The 23,515-nt window shown below is 37.5% G+C and overlaps 7 protein-coding genes across 9 annotated transcripts; 6 read left to right on the forward strand and 1 right to left on the reverse strand.

Annotated features, from left to right (window-relative positions):
- The first annotated feature begins 61 nt into the window (after window positions 1–61).
- Window positions 62–3,159, forward strand: LOC149527203 (uncharacterized). Its single transcript, XM_089783662.1, has 4 exons — window positions 62–994; window positions 1,500–1,602; window positions 2,304–2,465; window positions 2,741–3,159. The coding sequence occupies exons 1-4, from the start codon at window positions 702–704 to the stop codon at window positions 2,906–2,908; spliced, it is 726 nt and encodes a 241-aa protein (XP_089639788.1). The 5' UTR covers window positions 62–701; the 3' UTR covers window positions 2,909–3,159.
- Window positions 3,160–4,084: 925 nt separating this feature from the next.
- LOC110417247 (uncharacterized) lies at window positions 4,085–6,938 on the forward strand. Its single transcript, XM_021429493.2, has 9 exons — window positions 4,085–4,224; window positions 4,435–4,557; window positions 4,752–4,832; window positions 4,937–5,025; window positions 5,127–5,201; window positions 5,524–5,585; window positions 5,665–5,724; window positions 5,874–6,062; window positions 6,471–6,938. Exons 2-9 carry the CDS (start codon window positions 4,435–4,437, stop codon window positions 6,545–6,547), a joined length of 756 nt encoding a protein of 251 aa, XP_021285168.1. The 5' UTR covers window positions 4,085–4,224; the 3' UTR covers window positions 6,548–6,938.
- Window positions 6,939–7,488: 550 nt separating this feature from the next.
- LOC110417245 (putative 26S proteasome non-ATPase regulatory subunit 3) lies at window positions 7,489–10,975 on the forward strand. 2 transcript variants are annotated; one of them, XM_021429490.2, is made up of 9 exons: window positions 7,489–7,643; window positions 7,763–7,855; window positions 7,949–8,139; window positions 8,725–8,862; window positions 8,961–9,097; window positions 9,265–9,319; window positions 9,401–9,511; window positions 9,931–10,170; window positions 10,336–10,975. In XM_021429490.2, exons 2-9 carry the CDS (start codon window positions 7,777–7,779, stop codon window positions 10,846–10,848), a joined length of 1,464 nt encoding a protein of 487 aa, XP_021285165.1. In that variant the 5' UTR covers window positions 7,489–7,643; window positions 7,763–7,776; the 3' UTR covers window positions 10,849–10,975. The 2 variants fall into 2 exon arrangements, with proteins under 2 accessions (XP_021285165.1, XP_021285166.1); XM_021429491.2 differs by lacking the exon at window positions 7,489–7,643 and having other exon boundaries at window positions 7,768–7,855; window positions 7,929–8,139.
- Window positions 10,976–12,230: 1,255 nt separating this feature from the next.
- EXPA11 (expansin 11) lies at window positions 12,231–13,942 on the forward strand. Its single transcript, XM_021429492.2, has 3 exons — window positions 12,231–12,639; window positions 12,811–13,132; window positions 13,222–13,942. Exons 1-3 carry the CDS (start codon window positions 12,501–12,503, stop codon window positions 13,526–13,528), a joined length of 768 nt encoding a protein of 255 aa, XP_021285167.1. The 5' UTR covers window positions 12,231–12,500; the 3' UTR covers window positions 13,529–13,942.
- Window positions 13,943–15,063: 1,121 nt separating this feature from the next.
- PER64 (Peroxidase superfamily protein) lies at window positions 15,064–16,950 on the forward strand. The gene is made up of 4 exons (XM_021429001.2): window positions 15,064–15,406; window positions 15,534–15,722; window positions 15,841–16,003; window positions 16,308–16,950. Exons 1-4 carry the CDS (start codon window positions 15,203–15,205, stop codon window positions 16,700–16,702), a joined length of 951 nt encoding a protein of 316 aa, XP_021284676.1. The 5' UTR covers window positions 15,064–15,202; the 3' UTR covers window positions 16,703–16,950.
- Window positions 16,951–17,555: 605 nt separating this feature from the next.
- LOC110416304 (Single hybrid motif superfamily protein) lies at window positions 17,556–20,233 on the forward strand. The gene is made up of 6 exons (XM_021428266.2): window positions 17,556–17,797; window positions 17,893–17,941; window positions 18,032–18,158; window positions 18,413–18,483; window positions 18,594–18,666; window positions 19,871–20,233. The coding sequence occupies exons 1-6, from the start codon at window positions 17,602–17,604 to the stop codon at window positions 19,982–19,984; spliced, it is 630 nt and encodes a 209-aa protein (XP_021283941.1). The 5' UTR covers window positions 17,556–17,601; the 3' UTR covers window positions 19,985–20,233.
- Window positions 20,234–20,314: 81 nt separating this feature from the next.
- LOC110416302 (transmembrane protein (DUF677)) lies at window positions 20,315–22,269 on the reverse strand. 2 transcript variants are annotated; one of them, XM_021428263.2, is made up of 3 exons: window positions 22,019–22,269; window positions 21,284–21,827; window positions 20,315–21,181 (listed from the first exon to the last, which is right to left on the reverse strand). In XM_021428263.2, the coding sequence occupies exons 1-3, from the start codon at window positions 22,059–22,061 to the stop codon at window positions 20,764–20,766; spliced, it is 1,005 nt and encodes a 334-aa protein (XP_021283938.1). In that variant the 5' UTR covers window positions 22,062–22,269; the 3' UTR covers window positions 20,315–20,763. The 2 variants fall into 2 exon arrangements, with proteins under 2 accessions (XP_021283938.1, XP_021283937.1); XM_021428262.2 differs by having other exon boundaries at window positions 20,315–21,827; window positions 22,019–22,264.
- Window positions 22,270–23,515: the final 1,246 nt, after the last annotated feature.

Raw genomic sequence — 23,515 nt, forward strand, 5'->3', positions numbered from 1 at the left:
ACAAAATAAAAAAAGAAAAAGTGAGCTTGAACAACTGAATCTGAATCAAACCCATATTTTTCAACAATTTTTCCCAATTTGAAGGCCGATAATGTACCGCAAGCCTTGACAACATTCGGAAGCACGCGATTATCCGGAAAAATACAGAACATTGAGCGTTTGGGTAAAAAGATTGGACTTGTTGAGGCGATAAATGAGAGCAGGAAAGGAAGACACCAATGGCTCAGATATTGAGTTAAAGGACAAGTTCTGCTTCCGCAAAGCAATGGCGATTAGCATACTGTGAGATGAGCTTTGTAGAAACAAGGGTATCGTTACAAACTCCAGATTTTATAATGTAAGCATGAGCCTGGCGGGTTTGTGATAAAGAGGCCGTGGCTGAGTTCAGGCAAGGAAGAATTGAACTGTTCAGAATTTCGAAAAAGGACAGATCTTGCCCTGTCATGGCTCCTTTAGTCGTAACCGCACTGATTTTTAACCGGAAGCGGCTTTATAGGACACCGCGGGCAACCTTTCGCATCAGCCACCGTTGATTTGGCCACGTCAGCCATACTGGAAGTGGAGAGAAGGGCAACTTAATCCAAAAGGTACAAGTAACGTAGGCGCATTCTAAGTAAAGCTAGCCTGCGTAGTTCTGCTCAAAGAATAGAGAGATAAGATAAATCAGCTAAACGCCTCTCGAAACAAAAGACACAGAAAAAATGAGGACAGGGAAAGGAGCAACTTTTTCATCATTATCATCAGTTGCGATCTGCTACTGCTTGTTTGCTTTTGTTAATGTTTCTCAACGGACGGTGCAAGCTCAGTCTTTGCCGCCGGCGAAATACGATGGGTTCGTGTATACCAACCACCAAGTTGACTCGGACACGATCTTGATCGAGGCGTTCTTCGACCCGGTCTGCCCCGACAGCAGAGACTCATGGCCCCCTCTCAAGCAAGCTATTCAACACTACGGTTCTCGCGTTATGCTCACGATTCACCTTCTCCCATTACCGTCTGTCGCTCTCTCTTTCTAATATATTGTTTTTTATTTGATTCTCCTTTACTCTGAATTTCTTTTTTTTTTCCTGAGAAATTTAAGAAAGAATAAAAATTGAATTTTGGATTTGAAACAGAACCCGTTCAAGCTACCTAGTGGCTGTTACTAGCTTTAGCTTAAAATGTTTATTCTGGGTTTTGTTTATTGTTCTTCGTGCTTGAACATCCAGCTGAAGAAAAATTGGGATGAACACTTCTTGAACTTTGAACACGCTGGGTTTTTGTTTGAGTTGTTATTCTGGAAAAAGTTCTGGCTTTAACAAATGGGATTTTGAATTTAACGTTCCCCATTCAAAACCTCTTGCTGGTTGAGTTGTTTTTTAAGTGTAGTGTGAAACCTGCTGAAATATCATTCCTTTATGACAACCTTGATCAGAAGTTTAGAATTTAGAATTGATGATTTTTTTCTTTAACTCTTAAATGATGGTGAGTTTTGAGAGGTTTCAAATTGGAAATTGCAGTTACCATGACTATGCCTTTGCCACTTCCCGTGCCTTGCACATTGTAAACCTGCTTAATCCTTCTGCTACTTTCAGACTGTTGGAGAGCTTCTTCGAGCATCAGGTTCTGATTTTCCAATTTGTAGCTTTAAATTATCTTTTTCTAACAGGCTAAATTTACTTTAGTAAAGAAATGGAAAATAGCTGTATTTGTAAGACTATGCATTACACTACTTCTGTTTGACCCCCTCTGCTACTTGTTTGGTTGTCGTTGACTGTATGTTCACTTCATTTTAGTCTTGATTTTAATTTTTATATATATCTCTTAATATTTGATCTTCATGAGAACATGTTTTCTTAGTAGTTTTAAAGCTATTTCTAGTGGGTTTGTTAATTTCAAAGTGCATTGAATTTTAGCAAATGTGGGTAAACTGATACTACATGTGCTAGTTTCTCTTCATATTTATTAAGTGCCTTTGAGTTAAGGCTTCTATCTGCTTTTCTTCTGAAGCATTTAATATCATTTAGATTATCATCTTTGTGTCTTTAGCTTTACGGTCTGCAGTGTAAGACCTATCTGATGGCTCTGAGGGTCATAGTTCTTGCTCTAGTTGATTTTGGTCCCATGTTAAAGCCTTTAAGGTAGATTTAAGAAGCAGTTATGTGGCTGATGAGTGAACATTTGCATTGTTGTTAGGTTTAAGGTTTAGTAACATTGCTCCCATATGATTATCAATTAGCCTCATTTATTTGCCCGTTTTATTATATGTATATTGATTTTGCCTACAGTATTGTGCACTGAACTTGTTGGATATTACTAAACAGGAGAGGTTTTACAATGACCAAACACGCAACATGTCGAGAGTTGCTGTCGTGAATGAAATCATAAAGTTTACAGCAGAATCAGTTGGGAACTCCTATTATTCTGCAATTGAAGCAGGTTTCAGTGACAGGAAAACTGATCTTAAAACAAGAGTTTCTTTCAAGGTATATCACTTGCTCCCCCACAAGAAAAAAGTTATTCCTTTCTTGTTATCCTGTTATCTATAGATGAAAAGTTAATGGTGGTAGTGCAATTAACTGTGTACTATGACAGTATAAATTTTTTTGTGCCCAATGCATTATTTTAGGTGGTGTCGTTTGTGATCAATCTCTATTATTTCCATGGACTATCATACATGCAGTTTCATCATTGCTTCTAGTCTCTCTCTCTGCTAAGCTTTGTACATGCCATTAACACTGTTATATCTTCTGACATGCAGTATAGTACCTCAAGAGGAGTGTTTGGGACACCCACTTTCTACATCAACGGATTTGCATTGCCTGATCCTGGCTCCACAAGAGACTATAAGGGATGGAGAAGCATCATTGATCCATTGCTTGTTGCACAGGGCAGAAAGAGTGAAAATTCTCCGCACTTATTTTTATGAAGAAGTCAGCAACATATCAGGACACATTCTTCAAGTGGTATTTGCTTGATGTATGATAGTGAATGAACACTGTTCCAGTAATGTTGGATGTTCTGTAGTTCAAGTAGCTGCCAAAGACATAGGATACACTAAATAAATGGTTTTTATTATCGCATTTTTGGCAGTGATTTGGGAGTTTCACAAGTAGATTTTGTACTAAAATAATGGCTAATGATGTATATAATTCATAATGAAAGTAGACTGTGTGTCAATCTTTCTTCTTTTTTGGGTTATTCAAAACCTGACCATGGGCATGGAGTAAAGGTGGAGCAGAGTTTAGGATCTCTTTACCTTGCCAACTTGAGAGCTTGGCCTGATTAGAACATTGGGCCTAATAAGATTGTTATTCAATTTCCTCTAACTCTTTCATGATGGTACACTTTTTTGTGTGAAAAAGGATTCATTTAGATTGGAAAATTATAGTGAGTTTTTTTAATTAATTAATTAATTAATTAATATAATAATACAAAATAAAAAGGAAAAACGAAAGAGTGTACAAATGCAGTAGAAGGATTAACAAAATGGTTATTACTATGCAGAGTCCGGAGGACAAGTTAACATATTCTTTATGTTCGTAATTATATGATTTTCTTTTATTTTTATGAAAATTAAAATTAAAATATTTGATTTTGATGTTATTTTACATTAAAATTTGAAAACTTTTTATAATATAAATGTTCAATACTTTTTAATATAAAAAAATTATAATATAGATAAAAGAATTAAATGTCCAGTAAAGAAAAATAAACTTCACTTTGAGACGAAATAAATAAATAGAGAAATTGAGATGAGGGAAATATTATCTTTTGGTATTCTTCGATTCTTATATGTATGAATAAGTAAGGGTATTGATAGATCAAATTAGTTAAATTTTAAGAGATTGTGATAAAATTAATTTAAAATTTATTAAGAATATACATTTTTAACAAAATATACTCAAGATTTAGGAAAAAAATTGTACCTTTCATTTGAATTGAGTTAGGACAAATAAAAGGAAATTTCACAAAAAAAAAATGTTGGAAGTTGGAATCGTAAATAAACTAAAAAAAAAGGGGGTTCAAGGGAAGAGAACCGGGTGAACCGGATAAAAGGAGTCGGTTAGGGCAGTTTTAGAGGCGTGACAGCGTCAGCGTGGGGATATAAAGGAGCGAGGGACATCTCGCGAGAGCGGCTTTAGGGCGTAAAAGAAAAATAAGCCGTAGAAGAGGGCTGTCTCTTGGTGGAGCTTACCCCCCTTTTTCTATCTGTACTACTCCTTACTCCATAAGTCACAAAAGGTATCTCTCTCAGATCTAAACCCCAAACCCCACCTCCCTTTTCCTTTACTTCTGTTTCTTCACTTCCTCCAACCCCGCCCCCTTTTTTTTATTTTTTATTTTTACTCTTTTTTTTTTTGGTATTTTTAATTTTTAATTGTTTGGTTTTTTTTTTTTTGCGGTTTGGGGTACGTTTGAACTTTTGAAATATTGATTTTTGGCGGAGAATAGATGGATCGTTACCAGAGAGTGGAGAAGCCGAAAGCAGAGGCACCCATTGACGAGAATGAGATTCGGATTACCAGTCAAGGCAGGATGCGTAGTTATATCACTTATGCCATGACTCTGCTCCAGGTTTCTTTTCTTTTCTTTTTTGTTTGTTCAATTTCTGCATATTTAGAACTTTATTTGTGTTGGGTGTTTGATTATTTTGAGAAATATTTACCAGAAAGGTTATTTCTTAAGTGTTTGTAATGGCCCTTAATTTGAATAGTTAAGCATTGTCGTGTAACTCTTTTTTTTTTCTCATCTAATGTTTCTTTTCTTAGGAAAAGGGCTCGAATGAAATAGTGTTTAAGGCAATGGGAAGAGCCATCAACAAGACTGTTACTATAGTGGAGTTAATTAAGGTATTCTTTTCCCTGTTTGCACTTGCCTTCGTGAATGGATTTTATCTTTTGGTTCGTGTTTAGGGAGGCTGAATTTGTGCTCCATGTGCTTCAAATGAATGCAGAGGAGAATTGTTGGTCTACATCAGATTACGTCGATTGGGTCCACGGACATAACAGATATGTGGGAGCCTTTGGAGGAAGGACTTCTTCCGTAAGAGCTATTTGACCTTATCATGATAAACATTTGTTGTTTCTCTGACCTTTAATCTGTTTATCTAGAGAATTTTAGTAACATATGTTTAATTATACCAGATTGGAGACCACAAGGCATGTGTCAATGATCACTATAACCCTTTCAATAAAAGAACTGAATACTTCCTCTGTTGGGTAAGTTCTTACACTTGAAGTGTGCACTGATGAATTATGTTGTGTCCCATTGTACTTTACTTTGCGTGGTTCCTTCAATTTTAGTGAATTTTGAATTATTAAATAAGGTCAACAGAGCCTTTTTTGTTCATATGAAACAAGTTGGTTTTATCTTCATTTCTTGTTTAATTAAATTTTTGTAAATGTTGGAAGCTAGAAATTTTTAGCTTATGGAAGGTTTTATCCTCTATGACAGTGGTGGCTTGATGTTGTGGGGCTTGTTGTTTTAGTTGACATGAATTTCCAGAGATGTTTGTGACTCATTAATTGCATACTTATCCAGGTATCAGCCTCCATTACCAGCTGATCAGGTGAAGCCATCCGCAGAAATTGATCATGAAGGAGGTAAGGACACATTTCGTTATTTGCACTGTTTTTCTGTGATACCCATATTTCTTTTTATAGAATTCTTTTTGTTTGGCAGAGGGCTCACCTAATGGTCGTGGTAGAGGCCGTGGTGGTAGAGGAAGGCCAAGGAGTAGAGGTATGTTAATTTGAATACTGAGATGCACCCTATTAGAGTTTGTTTTTGTTTTGCTAGGGGCATTGGTTACTGTGGCTCTGAATGATTGAATGTCATAGAACGATATATGAGTTGTATTTTAAGCAATATTTAGTTGCATTTTTCTTCAGGGAATGGTTTTGTCTCTGCGGAGTATGAGGATGGAGGCTGGGACCGCAATCGTGGCTATGCTAGGGGTAGAGGTCGAGGAAGAGGACGTGGTTTCCGAGGCCGTGGGCGTGGAGGATACAATGGACCTCAGGTTGATAGGCAGCAAGATGTAGGCTACAATTATGAAGCCCCTCCTCAAGGTGGCCGTGGTGGGTTTTCCTCCTTATTTCATTTTTGTTTAAAAGAAATATTTAGTACGCTTACTAGTTTACCTCATAGTTTGTGGTAGGTATCTGTCCATAATCGCCAAGAATGTTGGCCTTATTTTTTCTCAACATGTTGCAATTTGAACCATTCTGAGCATGAACAAAACAAAATGCACTTGGAGTACATATATAATGGTGCAGCATAAATAAAAGTTAATTAGGAGAGTGCAACCATAACCTTGGTGTGACATGTGACATGCTACATGCTATGTGAGGAAGTTTGCTATCATTCGTCATGTGAATTGCCTTCAGAAGAAAAGCGGAGAGAGTTTTGTTGATTTTCTTGTACAGGTGAATAGGGAAGAATACCATTTTCTAATGGTCTTGTCTCTGTCTGTTTACTTCTTGAAGGTCGCGGCCGCGGCAGGGGATATCGTGGAAGGGGCCGTGGGTTTAGATCTAATGGGCTGATCCAGGCAGCTGCATGAGCCGGTAGCAGTCTTTAAAACGTTATGGAAATGATGGCGTCGGATGCGTGTCCAGTTATATGTTTTTGATTTTTTATGTTGTCCTTAATATTTTTTTCCCCTTTGAGGCTTTCCATCATTACTACCAGTTTAGCATTTAGGATGTGTTCAAATTTTTTCTTCCTTGTTCATTACTTGCAGTTTTAACTTTAGGACGTGTTGATGGACAGTCATGGTAGAACTAGCATACTTGCAATATGTGCTTTTAGTGCAGCTGCCTCACAGCACAGGAGGCAGACACCCTTTTTTGCTTTGGTTTTTTCAGTAGACAAGGCTGATATGTTTGAAGAATTGTAACTTATAATTGTCAGGAAATTTTTCTTCATTATTTGGCTAATTTTTGGGTGTTCTACTCTGTTTTTGTTCTTTTTGGATACTTGGCCAGATAAGGAAGCTTTTATCCTCATTAAAATCCATGCTGGAAACCAAAACGCAATGATACAAATTAACAGCCTGTATTCGTTTAGTTTCAACAGCCATTTTCAATTGTTTTGAGCAATGGTGAGCAATTTTCGATTAAAATCGAATCAATGATTGAATTAGCAAAAAAAAAAAAGAATTAAAATTGTTTATTCCATTGGGTTGTTATTAATGCAGAAATAAGTATGATTAAATTATTTAAGTTAGTTAATTTGGTCCGTATATAAACATTTTTGGTTCTGAATTTGTTTTCTCAATTAATTGAATTAATGGATTTGTATATAAGTTATTTATAAATTATAACATATAGTAAATATATTATGAAATAATGATATACATATATTGTTTATATAAATATATAAATTTCGATTAATTTGATTATTAATTGAATTAAAATATTTAATTTGATTTATTTATCGATTACGGGAACTTTGTCTGAATTAATTTTAATTAAAGAATAAAAAAAGATTACTATATGTAGCGAATTTTCATTCGTTAATAGAAAAGTTCTTGGCTTGACGAGAAAGAAAAGTGTCTAAAAAGGGTTGGGGGCACTGATAGTCTGCTACCGCTACCAAAATCAAAGAATTTACAGCAAGTACCGAACCCTAGAGCTCGAGCTCCTCCATCCAGATTTGTAAGCAGCGTTTTCGTTTCTAATCTTTTTTTTTTGTTTTTCTATTCTCGGTCGTCGCTGGCCTCGTAATTCCCTCCCTTTTTTCTTTCTTCGCATAATTTCATTGCGATCCTCGACAGAGCTTTTGGCAGAGATGACTCAAGATGTGGAGATGAAAGATCACCAAACTCCTCCTCATTCCGTTACCTCTGCCGTTCCCTCCACTTTGCACCGTAACCATCAATTTCTAGGGTTTATTTTCTCTTTTCTTACTTTGTTGTTGTTGTTATTATTATTATTTTTTAGTTTGTAATTTGTGTTTGTAGATTTGAAGGAGATTGCTTCACTTATTGAGACTGGTTCCTACACTAAGGAGGTTCGCCGTATAGTCCGTGCCGTTCGCCTCACGTTCGGGCTGAGGCGGAAGCTCACGGCGCCTGTGCTCTCTGCATTTCTCGATTTTGCGCTGCAGCCTGGTTCCGAGGCTCTTGCTAGATTGTCTTCGTTTCTTCCTAAGGTACATTTCTCATCTTTTTCACTCTCTTCTCAAAGGTTATATCAACCTTTGGCCTGGGCTTTTGGTAGATAATTCAGGATCACATAATTGTAGATCTGTAATCAATGAGTTTTCTTTATTTGGTGTTTTAGTTAAAATAATGAGCTCATTGGAAGGCTATCTAATTAAAATTATTCAAATACTTATGCTGTAATTGTTTAGCTACTGTGGATTGGGCTTATACACTCTATGATGTTTTACTATCAATATCCATGTGGCAATAGAGAAAGTGGCACTTCCTAAAACAGGTTAACTAGGCTGTAAAACTTTGGTTGTGTATTGAACAATGATTCTATGGGGTTTGGCCTTTCAGATGACAATATCTGTATGTAGACTTAGGATTGCTGTGTATTTTGGGACTTTGCATCAAGTTTTGAACGTTTCAATTAAAAATTGGGCAGTAGCATGTTTTAATGATGGTAATGAACTTTGAATGTTATATTGTGGCATGTTAGCGGTGCCCTTGCACAAGCGATTTTATGTTCTTCAATTTCAGCTCGGTAGTCTCTGTTGTTAATATTCCATCTGAGATAAATATGATTGTAGGAAGATGAGCATGAAATGGAAGTCGATACTGCAACATCTGCTGTTCAGACTCCAGCAAAACACTTGTTGCCGGAGCTCGAGATTTACTGCTATTTGCTTGTACTCCTTTTTCTTATTGATCAGAAGAAATACAATGAGGTCAGATTTGTTTTTATGAATTTCTATTATCTTTTGCCTTTATGAGCCAAATCTACTTGGTTAAACCGCAGAGGTTCTTTTGCTTTGTTTTCTTTCAGGCTAAAGCTTGTTCCTCAGCAAGTGTTAATCGGCTCAAGAGCCTAAACAGAAGAACTCTTGATGTCCTAGCGTCAAGGCTTTACTTCTATTACTCATATAGCTATGAGCTCACTGGCGATCTGGCTGAAATTCGTGGGTAAGCTATTCATATCCAGCTGTCTCCTATGTGGTCTCTTCTCTGGATATGTGCTTACATGTGTGAAAATATAAGTCATCAATGTTAAAATGCAACTCTCAGAAGAGCAGACCAAGCTGAATGAGAGTCTAATTTATCTTGACTATATTGTGTACTCTTACTTGCAGCAACCTCCTTGCCTTGCATCGTATTGCTACACTACGCCATGATGAGCTTGGGCAGGTTTGTTACCAATCAACTTAGAGGTTATTTCATCATAAGAGAGAAATTGGAGCTAACATGCAATATACTGCCATAATGCAGGAAACACTTCTAAACTTGTTGTTGCGTAATTACCTCCATTATAACCTCTATGATCAGGCGGAGAAGCTGAGGTCTAAGGCACCACGATTTGAAGCACACTCAAACCAGCAGGTAAGCGAGTTATTTGTTTCACTTTTGAATACCTATATAATTGGGGGGGAAGTGGGGAAAAAAAAAAGAGAACTTATCTTTTGGATTGGGATTTTTGTGTTCCTTTATTGTTTGTTTAACTGATCCACCAGGTTAGATCTTGCAGTAGTCTTATGTTTATTATTGGCCCTATGGATCTCATCTCCTTTATTTTTTTACCTATTTGCCTTTCTCATCTGTTAATAATCTCTTGCTTGAAAATCAGCATAGTTTATCTATAGTGTTTATTTTGATAACTGAGTTAAGTTTTGAACTTGCCCATGTTGTGGTTAATATTGTTAGCTATCTCCAAGCCTTCACTACTTGTCTACTGCTGTTCACATGAGGAGCTCAAATCAGCACATTTGACCATGTTTGATGATAAATCTTTTATTCTGTAGTTTTGTCGATATCTCTTCTACCTAGGGAAGATTCGAACAATTCAGTTGGAGTATACTGATGCAAAAGAGAGTCTGCTACAGGCTGCTCGTAAAGCCCCTGTTGCAGCTCGGGGCTTCAGAATTCAGTGTAACAAGTGGGCTATATTAGTCCGTCTGCTGTTGGGTGAAATACCTGAGAGGACAATCTTTATGCAGAAAGGAATGGAGAAGGCTTTGAGGCCTTACTTTGAGCTGACAAATGTAAGTCTGATTTGTTGACAATGAATATATATCTGAGAAGAACCAAATTGTACAGTAAATTGTTTTCTTTAAATCTTGATTACATCTGCTGGAATGGGCATTGGTGCTTTCTATCTTACTTCTGATTTCCAAAGAAAAACATGATTTCTTGGCTTCAATTTTCAGGCTGTACGGATTGGTGACTTGGAGCTCTTTAGGACTGTTGCAGAGAAGTTTGCTAGCACTTTCAGTACTGACAAGACACACAATCTCATAGTCCGGCTGCGACATAATGTCATTAGGACTGGATTACGCAACATCAGTATCTCTTATTCACGCATTTCACTGGCTGATGTTGCTGAAAAATTAAGGTTGAACTCCAAAACTCCAGTTGCAGACGCTGAAAGCATTGTAGCTAAGGCTATCCGTGATGGTGCAATAGATGCTACATTAGACCATGCAAATAGTTGGATGATATCAAAAGAGACTGGTGATATATATTCTACCAATGAGCCTCAAATAGCCTTCCACTCAAGGATTGCTTTCTGCCTTAACATGCACAATGAAGCAGTTCGAGCCTTACGATTTCCACCTAACACACACAAGGAGAAGGAAAGTGCAGAAAAAAGGAGAGAGCGGCAACAGCAAGAACAGGAACTAGCAAAGCATATTGCGGAGGAGGATGATGATGATTTTTAAGGAATTTTTTTTCCTTTTGTGATTTTGAGCTGAAATATGCTTCTCAACTTCCGTTAATGTCTCTCATTTGAAAGGCTAGTTCATACTTTCCAATTTTATGAATAGTAACCATTTTTACTTGGACGAATTCACCAGTGTTGTTATCAATACAAAATTTTAATGTCTGATCTGGTGCTGGGCAGTAGGTCGATTGTCCCAAAGAATAATTCGGCTCGGTCTTTGTTGGTTTGGTATTACTTTCTCATAAGAAGTTGCTACAAGGATTCAATAGCATTCCCTTTTCCATGCAAGGTGTTTGATGGCGAATGCCATCATGCGGCCGAGACTTTCTTAGTGAAAGAATTAGCGTCAAGAGTTTTTGTCTATCAAGTCGGTATAGCAGGATTGTTTACTAATATTTTCCTGCTTAGGTTTGCTGGTTTCCTTGTTGCTGCTGTCAGCTTGAGTATGGGTTCATTAAACGCTAGACGGTAATGCCAAGATGTACCAAAAATGGTACCTGACCACCCTACCATTCACAGCAAGGTTTTACCCCTTTTCTAAGCTGTCATGTGCTTGATATAAATGCAATCATTCAGGGCCCCTGCATTCTTTTTTGGGTACTCTGGTCATGATCATCTGCTTTGAATGCGGACATAGTCTTACAAGCCTTGTTATGATTGCCAATACAAGTAGAATATTTGCTGTCAAACCAGCATATGGGATTAAAATGAAGTCTCAGCATATTCACTCTGAGCCTCTATACCCTTTGCGTGACGTTGCTGTCATCACATGTGCCTGTGCTGGTTTCTGTTTGCTGTTGAAATTAGGTGCTTCAACTTGTCCCTTGTTAAATATTTTGCCTGCTTAATGGTTAACCGATGAAAAATATAACTGTTGAGAATAACATTTGAAAGTCCAGTTCCCTAGTCTTGTGGGCACCATTCACTATGTCAGAGGTTAATTTGGGTTACGATTATTCGACCATGTGCTTCATGGTTGAGTGATGGAGAGGCGTTCGTTTTGAGAACCAAACTCCCTGTATCAGGGGAGGTCAGAAACAGGAGCTAGAACTAGAGAAAAACAACTCATCCCCATCTAATGTCAAAAAAGAATCATGTGCAAAGACTCGAAAAGAATTAATAATGCCATTGTTTCATATGGGTCAAAAGAATGGCCATGTGAACCTGTGTATGTGCTTTGATCTAATGGAAATATTCAATCACAAACAAAAACGGGTGGCGGTGTCGTTTCCATCTTGAAATGGCAATAACCATCAAAATAAAATGAAATCCATAAAACAACAATTGGGCTTATGGTTTTTGATCCACTCACGGCTCTCCGGTTGGGAGAGAGCATGTGGGTGTGGAAGAAGGGGAGTGAGAGAGAACGTGGGAATAATTGAATGAAGGCTCAGAAATCGTGAGTCTTTGCAGGGATAATTCAATTTTTAAATGCTTAAAATAAATCCGTTTTCCTCTCTTCTCTACTTGCAGGGATCACATGCGAGGTTGTTGCATAGCGAGAGTTTGGTCTCTTATTTAAAGAGCCAATTCTTCCTGCTTGGAAATGCCAATAAATGTAAATACCACATTAATTCTCAGTACTGCTCCTTATCCTGATCTTCCTCCTCTTTCTTCTCCACCATTTGTTGTCTTTTAAGCTACCGAGAAATGTCAAAAATCATTTTTGCATCAGCAATCTTGCTTGGACTCTGCTATCTTGCTACCAGCGTGAATGCCTTCTCGGCCTCTGGGTGGACTAAAGCTCATGCCACATTCTATGGAGGCAGCGATGCCTCAGGAACTATGGGTTAGTAACCACTCCCTTTTTCTTTTTGTTTATCTTTTTGTTTTGGATAAATGAAGTTTTATTCATCCGAAGAAGAAGGAAGAGACTGAGAGCCTGCAAGAAGCAGGAAACAAGTACATTTCTTCTCTAATTTTAGTCATCATTTGATATTGAATGATTTATTGACAATAGGGGGAGCTTGTGGATATGGAAACTTGTATGGTACTGGCTATGGAACAAGGACTGCTGCTTTAAGTACTGCCTTGTTCAATGATGGAGCTTCATGTGGACAGTGCTACAAGATCATGTGTGATTATCAAACAGACCCCAGATGGTGCATAAAAGGAGCATCTGTGACCATTACTGCTACAAACTTTTGCCCTCCCAACGTTGCTCTTCCAAACAATGCCGGGGGCTGGTGCAACCCTCCTCTCCAGCATTTTGATATGGCTCAGCCTGCCTGGGAAAAGATCGGCATATACAGAGGCGGAATTGTGCCTGTTATCTTCCAAAGGTAGCATCTCTATCTCATTCTCTTCCCTCTTTTTAACGTTTAAAATCTTATCTTGTTATGTCTAACGTTTCGGTGTTCTTACGATACAGGGTTCCATGCAAGAAGCATGGTGGAGTAAGGTTCACCATCAACGGTAGAGACTACTTTGAGCTTGTATTGATCAGCAATGTGGGAGGTGCAGGATCAATCCAATCTGTATCCATCAAAGGCTCTAAAACTGGGTGGATGGCAATGTCAAGGAACTGGGGAGCTAACTGGCAATCCAATGCCTATCTTAATGGCCAATCTTTGTCGTTCAAGGTCACCACCTCTGATGGAGTGACTCGACTATTCCCTGACGTTGTGACAGCAAATTGGGTTTTCGGCCAGAGTTTCTCTAGCAATCTTCAATTCTAAATTACTAAAAGCTTTGGAGTTCAGGATTCTGGGTTTTTAGTTTCCGGCAGAGGCGTGCTTATATTTTACAGAAAAAGCTGCCCGCCATACCCTTGGGATATACCAGATGAGATGGTTAAACTCACACGGCTACTTTTCTCTTCTCTGGGTGTTGGTTCACATGGAAGTGAATCCTTGAACTCAAAGCTGCTACATTACTTTCTGTGCTTTCGATACAAGAAATTCGGACGATGTTTGGAATTATTCTAAGATCATACCAATAAGAAGCGCAACAAAAGAAAAAACTTGCAGCTTCAGCATATGTAAATTTTGTTTTCACAAATTTATCTGTTTGTAATAGGAGTTGTTGCTTGATCGTTCTACCCATTTTTCATTCCAATTGAATAAAGCAACCGACAAACCTTTTGTCACTTACCCCAACAGGTTAAATTCTGTCCTGTCTCGATTGGAATCTCTCTTGTTTGGATGTAGACTATAGCAGGAGAGGATACTAACTCACCGCCTTTGCCTTTTTTAAGGGGCATAAAGAAACGAACTTGAAAAGACAGACAGAGACGGCTTTTGGCGTCATTAACCTGCCATGAAATTTCCCCAAAATAAATTTTTTTTGATCCACTGAATCTTTTTCCTAGATGATCAGGGGTCTATGTAACTGTGATTTCCAAAGCACTGCTGATTCCATTAATATATTTTCCATGTTGTCTTCTCAAGTGCAAAAGGCCCTGAGCTTTCAGAGTTTATATCAGAATTCCTCAGTCCCAAATCCCAAATACATATATTCTGCAAAAGGGCATGAGCCAGGCCGGATTCTGAAGCCTCAGGCCCAACTCTTCTTTCAGTTTTCTTTCATGGGTTCCATGGAGTTTTGAGAGTCTGAACAGATGCAATGTCAAATGTCAGTCATCAATGTTTCTGGACGTTCTCAATGAAAGATAATCTGGACAGTTCTGTTATTTGCTAGGCTGTTGACAATGACATTTAAACAGTCAGTTGAAGCCTGCAGAGTCTAGCCTCTTTTGATTCTTGATCAAGGTTGCTTTCAAACAAAGGATTCCATTATCTGTTCAACCCCGTCTACCACACATATCCCTTTTCTGAGCTCTGTAGGGTCGATGTTCTGCTTAAGTCCTAATCAGGGGTCGGCAAAAGAAATTATCAGCTCTGGTAGCTCTTCCAGCCCTTTCTCCCGTGTCTCTTGGCATGGTACTAGGCTCGTTTTACTCTGAAATGGGTTCTGTTATCATGCTTTACTTTCTCATTATTTTAGATTTTACTCTGCCATTGGTGCAGTGATTCTTCACCGGTTTGACTATGTAGGGTATGACAACGTAATGATCTGCTTAAATTTTATGAAAAAAAAATGATGGTTTCATCACTATGGAGGTCAACATGAAAAACTCAACAAAAAGTTTCACGTTGATTCTTTAATAAAGGCCAGTCACAATCAAATTCGATAGGGCTTCGCTTTAGCAGCATGCTTCAGTACTACTCCACTAAACAATGGTTCTTGATCACCGAATATGCTAACGACCATTATCGATAGTAACAACTCCAATTTATGGTCTCGTCTTTCCCTTGTTTTAAATATCACATTCCTTTGCCATCAACTTTGCATAGCTAGCTAGTTCGTTAATCTTCAAAGTAGTTGTGAGTTCAATTCTTAATTTTTCAACTATGGCAGCAGTAGTTGCACTTGCTTTCGTCATTCTCATGTTCTCAGTTTCATCTCCGGTCAGAGCACTGAGCTCAAACTACTATGACCACACGTGCCCTCAGCTTGAGTCCATTGTTACGAGTGCAGTCAAGAAAGCAATGTCGAATGACAGAACTGTTCCAGCTGCGCTGCTTCGCATGCACTTTCATGATTGCTTTATCAGAGTATAGAATTTTTCTTTTTTAAATATTTGCTAATGTCTTATTCTCTGTTACATACACATACAAAGGAACACAAGGATACAGAGGCTCGGATAATATGACTTACTTTTTGTTTGATCTAACTTGAAAGGGCTGTGATGCTTCTGTGTTGCTGAACTCAAAGGGAAACAACAAGGCAGAGAAAGATGGACCTCCAAACATTTCATTGCATGCATTTTATGTCATTGACAACGCAAAGAAAGCGTTGGAATCTTCATGCCCCGGCGTGGTTTCCTGTGCTGATATCTTGGCCCTGGCTGCCAGGGATGCAGTTGCTCTGGTTAGTAACATTGATATTAATACCATTTGATTTGCTTTTGGTCATTCTTATCAAGTTGTAGTAACTGATTCCAAGTGCCCTACTTTTAACTGTTTGTGGTCATCTGTTATATTTTCAGTCTGGCGGTCCCACTTGGGAGGTGCCCAAAGGAAGGAAGGATGGAAGAATTTCCTTGGCAACTGAGACCAGACAGTTACCTGCTCCAACCTTTAATATATCACAGCTACAACAAAACTTTGCTCAGAGAGGTCTCTCCATTGAAGATCTAGTTGCTCTTTCAGGTATATCCCTTTATAATCATCTTCCAAGTCCAGTAAAATAGCTTCACCGCCCAGAAAACATACTAATAACTCTAGCCTGACATCCTAATATTTCCACCGACATCTACCCAAGCTGATTCCCATGGCTTAATAGGCACAAAAAAATTGCTCGATTTTCATTTTACAAAATTCGTTTTTCACGGTCTGCCGGATTCCCATGTTGAATCTAATTGATTGGAGTTCTTAAGTAAAAAATTCCTGGAATTAAGACATGATGAAGATTCCTTGTTGTTTATCTTGCGTGCTGACGGCCTTTTACATGTAGGTGGTCACACTCTGGGGTTCTCCCACTGCTCTTCTTTCCAGAACAGAATTCACAGCTTCAATGTCACCCTCGACGTCGACCCAACCTTGAATCGGTTCTTTGCCGCCAAGTTAAGGAGCGTGTGTCCGGCCCACAACAAGGTGAAAAATGCAGGCTCACCCCTGGATTCTTCCACCTTTGTATTTGACAACGCATACTACAAGCTGCTTCTTCAGGGGAAAGGCATCTTCTCTTCCGATCAAGCTTTATTCACCACCCCAAAAACCGCAGCATTGGTCTCTAAATTTGCCAGCTCCCAGAAGGCTTTCGAGAAGGCCTTTGTGAATTCCATGATCAGGATGAGTAGCCTTACCGGTGGGAAAGAGATCAGGCTAGACTGCAGAGTGGTCAGGTGAGTTCGAAGCCAATTCCGAGTCACCAAGGTTGAAGGCCATGCATCAAGTTATCATCTAGCCAGTTCTATCATTTGTTTAGAGTTATCGAAACAATAAGAGTGAGAGAAGCAAGCGTGTGATTGGCCTGCCGTCAAAGAGAACGGATAGGAATTTGTATTTGAAATGTTATTTATCATGTGATTTAATGGAAAAACCAAAATCCTAGTGCTCTGTTTTATTGTTTGCTTGATTCCCATCCTTGAATTTTCCAATAAACATGAAGCAAGTACACTACAAAAAATATGGTTTTTACTGATCACAAATAAGTGAAAAGTAAATCATCAATAAAAATTACCGACTGAGTATATATGGTCAATAATCAATCGTTAAAATTTAATCACAAAAAATTAAAAAAAAAACATGACTGTAAAACTATGGATTAACATTTCCGACCACAATAGATATTATCAATGGAAATCTGAAAAAAAAAATCCCATATTTTGTAATGGTACTATCAAAACGATATTTCAACTATAGAAATAAAGTTTTTCTAGTATTTAAATTTGAACGATGTTTTAATTGGGTGAATAAATTATGGTTTGATTCTCTTAAAAATGTCCATAAACAACTACTACCATAAGCTATTCATAAGAGAAAGAAAACAAAGGTTTAATAATACTCAAACTTAGCTCAAACGTCATCTGAGAGTTCATGCAAATTAGACCGAAAAAATTATTGGGCTCAAAATTTAGGCTGGTCTAATCTTTATGAAGTCCAATCGAGAATTCAAAAATGCACCTTCTAATTTAGATTTGGGCTGCTTGGGCCCAAACCGGAGTTCCCGTCTTCTGTAAAACATGTCGAAGTTCCAGTAAAACTCTTGTGCTCTTTCCCCTCCGTTAGATTCCGTTAAGAAATCAATGTCGGATGACATGGCTGACCGAAAACGCAAACTGGAAGAAACAACCGTGTTGAACAGCTTACACGAAGAAGAAGAAGAAAAAGCAGAGTATGAAGAGGAAGAGTTGCATGAGCTTCTGGTCCCTGACGTATCCCTACTTCCTCCCACACCTCCCTCTGCTGTTGAAACCAACTTTGTCTCTTACTTTGCTCCAGGTCCCTCCCCTTTTTCGCGGTTAATAATTCGTCTTTTGAATCTCTGACTGAAAAAAAAAATTTGTTTTTTGAATCTTAAAGCTCGGATTTTACAGATTTTATGAAGCCAGGAAACGACCAGTACGTTTATCGCCATGCCAATGGGTAAGAGGTCTTTTAATTTTCGTTTTTTGGATTTAAATAGGTTTGAAATATTGGATTGAATAAAGATTTTTCTTTTTTGTAATTTTGTAGATTGTGTGTTGTTGGCTTGGCTTCGACTCACCTGGCATTTAAGGATAAAGGTGGGATCACGGCGGTTGATTTTAATGTCGGCAAATCCGATCGCAGTGGCATGAAGGTCACCGGAAAGAGAAAGAGGGTATCTCTATTTAGCTCTCTCTTTGTTTCTATAATTGATTAGAAAATTATCTGAATTTTATTTTATAATTGAAATTTCAGTTGGGGTTTTAAAGAGGTTTTTCCATGTGATATCAAATTGTTAATGGTTTAAATTAGGAAACGAAAGTAAGGTGCATTCGCATTTCTTATTACGAATTTATGATATTAGAGAGGTTAATGCAAGCATTTAGCTTAGAGAAAGTTTAATTGAAGCTAGATGTGATGCCCTTGCAGAATGCACAACATTTCGAGTCCAATACAGCTTTGTGCAAGGTTTGCACCGGTGATGATTCCTATGTTGTGAGGTATGTATGATTATTTTCAGCATTATTTTTTGTGAAGCCTCTATCCCTCTCCCTCTCCCTGCTTCTTTTCATTTTTTGTTCTTGTTGAAGTGAATAGCAGTTTCGGGCAGGTGTTGTGTTAAAGGCTCTCTTTTGGAAGTGAATGACAGATTAATTAAGCAGCCAGAACTGCTTAATTCGTCGGTGAGAATACGTAGCTGCCCTTATTTACCGGTTTTCAATTCATATATGCTCAGAAGATAGGAATTATGTGATTGAATGCATGTAATAGTGTCACATCGTTCTCATCTCTTGCACTCTTTGTTCTCCCCCGATAATTCGAAAGTCATATGTTAGGGTAAATGATGATTAGTGTTTTAAAGTTTGGGTGAGTTGTTATAATGTAGCCAATGCCTGCTTGGTCTGGTGAATTACAGACTTCACTGTTTGTGCAAAAGATAGAAATAAATATAAGGCTTATCATTCTGAGCAAAGTTTATGAGAATAGTATTGGTGTGTTAATGAAGAAATGTCCAAATTTATTGATGCTCGACCAGGATCTGGATCCCGAGTGGCTTCTTCACGATTATTTGGAAATCATTGGGAGACAGAAAATAGGAACATGTAAATTTTTAAACAAATACCAATAAACAAGTTGTGGCTTTAATTGATAGCGTTTCTTATCTGCATGATTTAGTTATTTTGTGGTCATGGATTAAATGAATTTCGCTTTAAGGTGAAGAAACAAATCATGTCTAGAAAAGGAAATAGTTCTGTATCTTTGATGGAAGTCCTGGTCTTGTTTTAGCCAAAATTGTTTTGCATGGTCAGCTATGCATTAGTCTTGCAAGTGTAGATTCTGCCTTTGATGGAAGAGAGTTGCCAAATTTTGATTGGTGTAGATCTTGTGAATCTACAATCAATCAATGATTAGGTGAAGACGAGATCTAATCGGTTGCGCTAAACTGGTAATACGAAGGCTGGTGAGCTTCAATTCCTAGGTCATTCTTAGTCCTTCCCGACAAATAAAAGGACATAAAGAACTCATGTTTTCTGCAACTGGATGCAAAATTCCATTAGTCTAAAACTTTTTGGCTAGAATCTGATATAGGTAGCTTATTGTGCTGAGTTTGTTTAGGGCCTTTTAGTTTGACTATTTGTTGTGTAAGCGTTGCAAAGACTCTGCTCCAGACAAGCTGAATGTTTTTTCTTCTATTAGAGGTGAAGGATCTAGCATACTATTATCTATGTAATTGAAAGTCTATTATAAAGATTTACTCACTTGGGTTATGGTATCAACGTATAAATTTTACTAGTAAGTCACATTGTTTTTTCATTCTACGTGGTACTGATTTTATAGCTTCTATCAGTTGTTAAAACTGTGATTTGTCTATGTTGTTTACTGCAGGCAGATAGAGAAGGATACATAGCAATTATTATGCCAAAGCCAGCAGACTGGCTCAAGGTCAAAACTTCCTTATTGAGCCTTGAAGAATTCAAGAAATTGAGAGAACTTTGCTGAATTTTTAGTAGGAACGGATTTATTAGTTGATCTTGCAGCAAACAGGAAATCAGTGGAAGCCAACTCCCTCACTGAATTCATGCAAAAGGAATCCCGTTGTCACCAGTTTGTCTGATGGTTTCACCGAGTTAAGTTCATCACTATGATGACGCTCTAACATTATTTAATCTCCATGGGGGAGGGGTGAACTATGTAACATTGCTCACATTTTTGTATTTCTTGAGCGAAATAATTTTAATGACAATTAAGACTGTGTATTCAGTTTGTTCTTAACTGTTCTTTTTTCTGAGAAGCATTTCTTACAAACAGTAGTTCAATCGGAGCTAAAGGTAAAACATGAAACTCTAAACCTTTTTCAACTTCTCAATGCAATGGTATTACATTTACAGAGACAAAAAGAATGAGCATGATAAGCCATGCAAACTTCTCAATGCAGAAATTACATTCAGATTGTAAAGTAAAATTTGCCCTGTATATTTACAAAGACAAAGAATGAGACAATCCTTGGCTCTGCAAGGAAATAAAAGAACTGGCTATTTGATTAACTAGCAATTGCTTAACTCTGTAGCAGGAAAACGGAGGGTAAAGAAGTTGAGGCAGATCTGTCAATTTCCTTTACCTTGATGATTGTAAAGCCGCGGAAGTGTCCGAGTCATTGTACAGATTTCAACCTTCCTGGCACTTACGCCAAGATCACTGTCTTTACGAAACTCTATAAGCACGACAAAAGTATTCTCCTTGAAAAGCACGATAAAAGCATTCTCCTTGAATAGCACTGACTATGGTTGGGCATCGATTATTTCTTGTATAACGAGCCTTCTCGATCTGTTAATTGTGTGGAAACATAGTTGAGTATGTTGCTCAAGCTCTTGCAACTGCTCCAAGAAGCTGGAATCGTGCATTGAGAATTCTCTTACCACCTCCTTCAGCAGCTCAACTTTCCCATTTCTAATGCACATACTAGCTATAGCTTTTCGGTGCTCTATCTCATCGTGCAGCCTCCATACCAATCTGCTCATGGTATCAAAATCATTGATCAAAATATAAATTCCTTTGGCTGAGATTTCAAGCTGCGCACCAAGTCTTTCGAGCGAGCTTGTCTTAAGTCCTTGCTTATCGGATGACCTGCTTCTTCTCTTCTTCTTTATGCCGAAGCAGCAGGCTGCAAGCCCCGGTGCTGCTACAATTCCAACCATGCTGTGGAATGCAAGTACCATCATGGAAATTACGAGACTAGTATTAGAAATTACTAGACAAAGACCCCCTATTTTTTTGGAGATTCTTCTAGATTTCACTTGCCTTTTAATCTTTTTGCCTTTTGATGTTAATTTATGGAACAAATCCACGTTAGTCTCATGAATATCCCTGAATTGCACTGGACTGATAATCGATAATGGATTTTTAAGTGATGCAAATCCAGCCAGCTCCTTTAGTATAACGCTGCATTGCTCATCTGAAAAACCTTGCATCCCCTCGCTTATCTTGATCACCCTTCTAATTTTCCGATAATAAAGGCGCATCTGCTGGATGCTTCGGAGGAGTAATTCACATAGATTGCAAGCTTCCAAGCCAGCTTCAAAGTAATCAAGAAGAAGTTGATGACAATTCAAGCTCTCTATCTTGTCTAGCGTTTCTTCCCTTGGTTTAAGCAGGTACTCGGACAGGTTTATCTGATAAGGAATAGAAGATGATGAAGGGAGTCTATCAAAGCTAGTTTTTTCCAGTTGACCATGAACCTGGCTCCACATTTCAACATAAGACTTTGTCCTGAAAGCTTCCTCGTACTCTTCATTCACGTTTGTCTTGCCGCTCAAGTTACCTCCACCCTGCATCTGCAATCTGCCTGAGATAACAAACAAAAGCCACAAACCCAATAAGGTTTTCCACAATCAGTATCAAACCAAACCCGCCATGCTCCATTGCTAGAACAGATTCGGAGGGCAACAAAAACCATGAACACACGCCTTGTAATCAAAAGAATGGAAAACACACAAGCTCTTAAGATTTATCAAACCGAATTCCTGGAACACTGACCTGATTTCACCTCTGGCCGGATCATCTTTCTCCCTCGAGACATGTTCTTCAACACCAACGCTTCCCGTTTTGAAAAAGTTTCGATGAATCAGATCATCATCAGATTGCATAGCAAATATAAGAGTTGGATGGCCTGACGAGAAGATTTTATATTATAAAACAAAAAAAGAAGTAGAGCGACGCTAGAAATCGTTATAGCTTTTGTCCCACGATTGCGTCCCTGACACGGTTGTTAATCTACGTGGAATGTCTCGAGACAAAGCTTGCCTAATTCTAACAGTGCGGCAAAGTTCGGAAGTTACGACTATTGAAGTTGCTTCATACGCTATTAATTTTTTTTTTCTTTTTTATTCATCCAAATAAAATCTTATCGGTTTATTTTTTTTCTTTTATTTGCATTATTTTTCCCTTTCTGGTAAATCTTGCTTTCTAACCCTATAAGTTAGACAACGCGTTCTCAACCTTTTCTGGATTATCATGCATGTATCATTTATGTTTCATAGTTCAAGCTTTTCTGGATTTTACTATTTTAACAAGTCTAATTTTTAATAACAATAATTATCCTTTCAATTAGTGTACGTATCATAAAAAAAAAAAATTGATGACATAGTCTTTCAGTGTAAAAAGAGAGAATTTAAGTATGCAACGTAATATTTGAATTAAGCACATGATCTAAATAAGAATAGATGACTGGATCATGAGTCATGGTTCATTAAGGATATTTGTAACACCAAATTTTTGTGTTTTGCCTGTCCCTTTGGTTGGAGTATATACAATAAAAATATTCAATTATAGAGGTTTTCAATTACCATATATTGATGTTTATTTTAGGAAGTTGATAAGATTACAAATTATCTCTTTTTTTTTGGTATCTTATATATATACTATAATTTTAATAATTTAATGCGTAAAAACCCATAAATCATTTATTATATCATCAAAATTTATTTTATTGATTAAATATTAGCATTTTAGATATTTTCAAGATTGAAATATAAGATTAAGAGGAGCGTGTGATTAGAACAAATTCAGAGAGGAAAACCATTTTGCTTTCGTTAAGCTTCAATTAGATAAGAACTTAATGACTTGGCCAAGTAGATGGAAAATGCAACACATTTCTCAAACTGTTAATAATTTGACTAGGAGCGGATCTGTGTTGATATAAGTGGTGTTAGATCACAATCCCTGCTAATTATACTATTTCTGTTAAATTTTATGTAGTTAATAATGTTAATAAATCTATTTTTTTTAATTATTATTAATTATGACACCACTTGAAAAAATTCTTGAATTCGTATCTAAATTTAACAGATAAATTTTCTTAAAATTAACGTACAGAGAACACATAAAACAATGTTAATAGTTAATTAATTTGTTGATCATTTAGATCCGTTCTAAGGAGCTGATAATAATGAAAATATTACTGATTTTTTTTTATTTGAGATGAAAATAATAATATGGCTAAGCCGTTACCTTCTTCGCTTTGTTGTCCAGTTC

The sequence above is a fragment of the Theobroma umbraticum genome, unplaced genomic scaffold, assembly GCF_002168275.2.
Source record: "Theobroma umbraticum cultivar Fairchild unplaced genomic scaffold, ASM216827v3 scaffold_51.0, whole genome shotgun sequence".
Lineage (NCBI taxonomy): Eukaryota > Viridiplantae > Streptophyta > Magnoliopsida > Malvales > Malvaceae > Theobroma > Theobroma umbraticum.

What these genes read in the sequence shown, in the direction of transcription:
- LOC149527203 (XM_089783662.1), top strand. Translation starts at nt 702, where the DNA reads ATGAGGACAGGGAAAGGAGCAACTTTTTCATCATTATCATCAGTTGCG. An exon ending in ATTCACCTTCTCCCATTACC is followed by an intron (nt 995 to 1,499) that starts GTCTGTCGCTCT and finishes TGGAAATTGCAG; the next exon opens with TTACCATGACTATGCCTTTG. An exon ending in AGAGCTTCTTCGAGCATCAG is followed by an intron (nt 1,603 to 2,303) that starts GTTCTGATTTTC and finishes ATTACTAAACAG; the next exon opens with GAGAGGTTTTACAATGACCA.
- LOC110417247 (XM_021429493.2), top strand. Translation starts at nt 4,435, where the DNA reads ATGGATCGTTACCAGAGAGTGGAGAAGCCGAAAGCAGAGGCACCCATT. An exon ending in AGGAAGGCCAAGGAGTAGAG is followed by an intron (nt 5,725 to 5,873) that starts GTATGTTAATTT and finishes ATTTTTCTTCAG; the next exon opens with GGAATGGTTTTGTCTCTGCG. An exon ending in CCCTCCTCAAGGTGGCCGTG is followed by an intron (nt 6,063 to 6,470) that starts GTGGGTTTTCCT and finishes TACTTCTTGAAG; the next exon opens with GTCGCGGCCGCGGCAGGGGA.
- LOC110417245 (XM_021429490.2), top strand. Translation starts at nt 7,777, where the DNA reads ATGACTCAAGATGTGGAGATGAAAGATCACCAAACTCCTCCTCATTCC. An exon ending in ATCAGAAGAAATACAATGAG is followed by an intron (nt 8,863 to 8,960) that starts GTCAGATTTGTT and finishes GTTTTCTTTCAG; the next exon opens with GCTAAAGCTTGTTCCTCAGC. An exon ending in AAGCACACTCAAACCAGCAG is followed by an intron (nt 9,512 to 9,930) that starts GTAAGCGAGTTA and finishes TTTATTCTGTAG; the next exon opens with TTTTGTCGATATCTCTTCTA.
- EXPA11 (XM_021429492.2), top strand. Translation starts at nt 12,501, where the DNA reads ATGTCAAAAATCATTTTTGCATCAGCAATCTTGCTTGGACTCTGCTAT. An exon ending in CGATGCCTCAGGAACTATGG is followed by an intron (nt 12,640 to 12,810) that starts GTTAGTAACCAC and finishes TATTGACAATAG; the next exon opens with GGGGAGCTTGTGGATATGGA. An exon ending in GTGCCTGTTATCTTCCAAAG is followed by an intron (nt 13,133 to 13,221) that starts GTAGCATCTCTA and finishes CTTACGATACAG; the next exon opens with GGTTCCATGCAAGAAGCATG.
- PER64 (XM_021429001.2), top strand. Translation starts at nt 15,203, where the DNA reads ATGGCAGCAGTAGTTGCACTTGCTTTCGTCATTCTCATGTTCTCAGTT. An exon ending in CCAGGGATGCAGTTGCTCTG is followed by an intron (nt 15,723 to 15,840) that starts GTTAGTAACATT and finishes TTATATTTTCAG; the next exon opens with TCTGGCGGTCCCACTTGGGA. An exon ending in AGATCTAGTTGCTCTTTCAG is followed by an intron (nt 16,004 to 16,307) that starts GTATATCCCTTT and finishes TTTTACATGTAG; the next exon opens with GTGGTCACACTCTGGGGTTC.
- LOC110416304 (XM_021428266.2), top strand. Translation starts at nt 17,602, where the DNA reads ATGTCGGATGACATGGCTGACCGAAAACGCAAACTGGAAGAAACAACC. An exon ending in GATGATTCCTATGTTGTGAG is followed by an intron (nt 18,484 to 18,593) that starts GTATGTATGATT and finishes AGTTTCGGGCAG; the next exon opens with GTGTTGTGTTAAAGGCTCTC. An exon ending in CAGAACTGCTTAATTCGTCG is followed by an intron (nt 18,667 to 19,870) that starts GTGAGAATACGT and finishes TGTTTACTGCAG; the next exon opens with GCAGATAGAGAAGGATACAT.
- LOC110416302 (XM_021428262.2), bottom strand. Translation starts at nt 22,061, where the DNA reads ATGTCTCGAGGGAGAAAGATGATCCGGCCAGAGGTGAAATCAG. An exon ending in CCGGCCAGAGGTGAAATCAG is followed by an intron (nt 21,828 to 22,018) that starts GTCAGTGTTCCA and finishes TTGTTATCTCAG; the next exon opens with GCAGATTGCAGATGCAGGGT.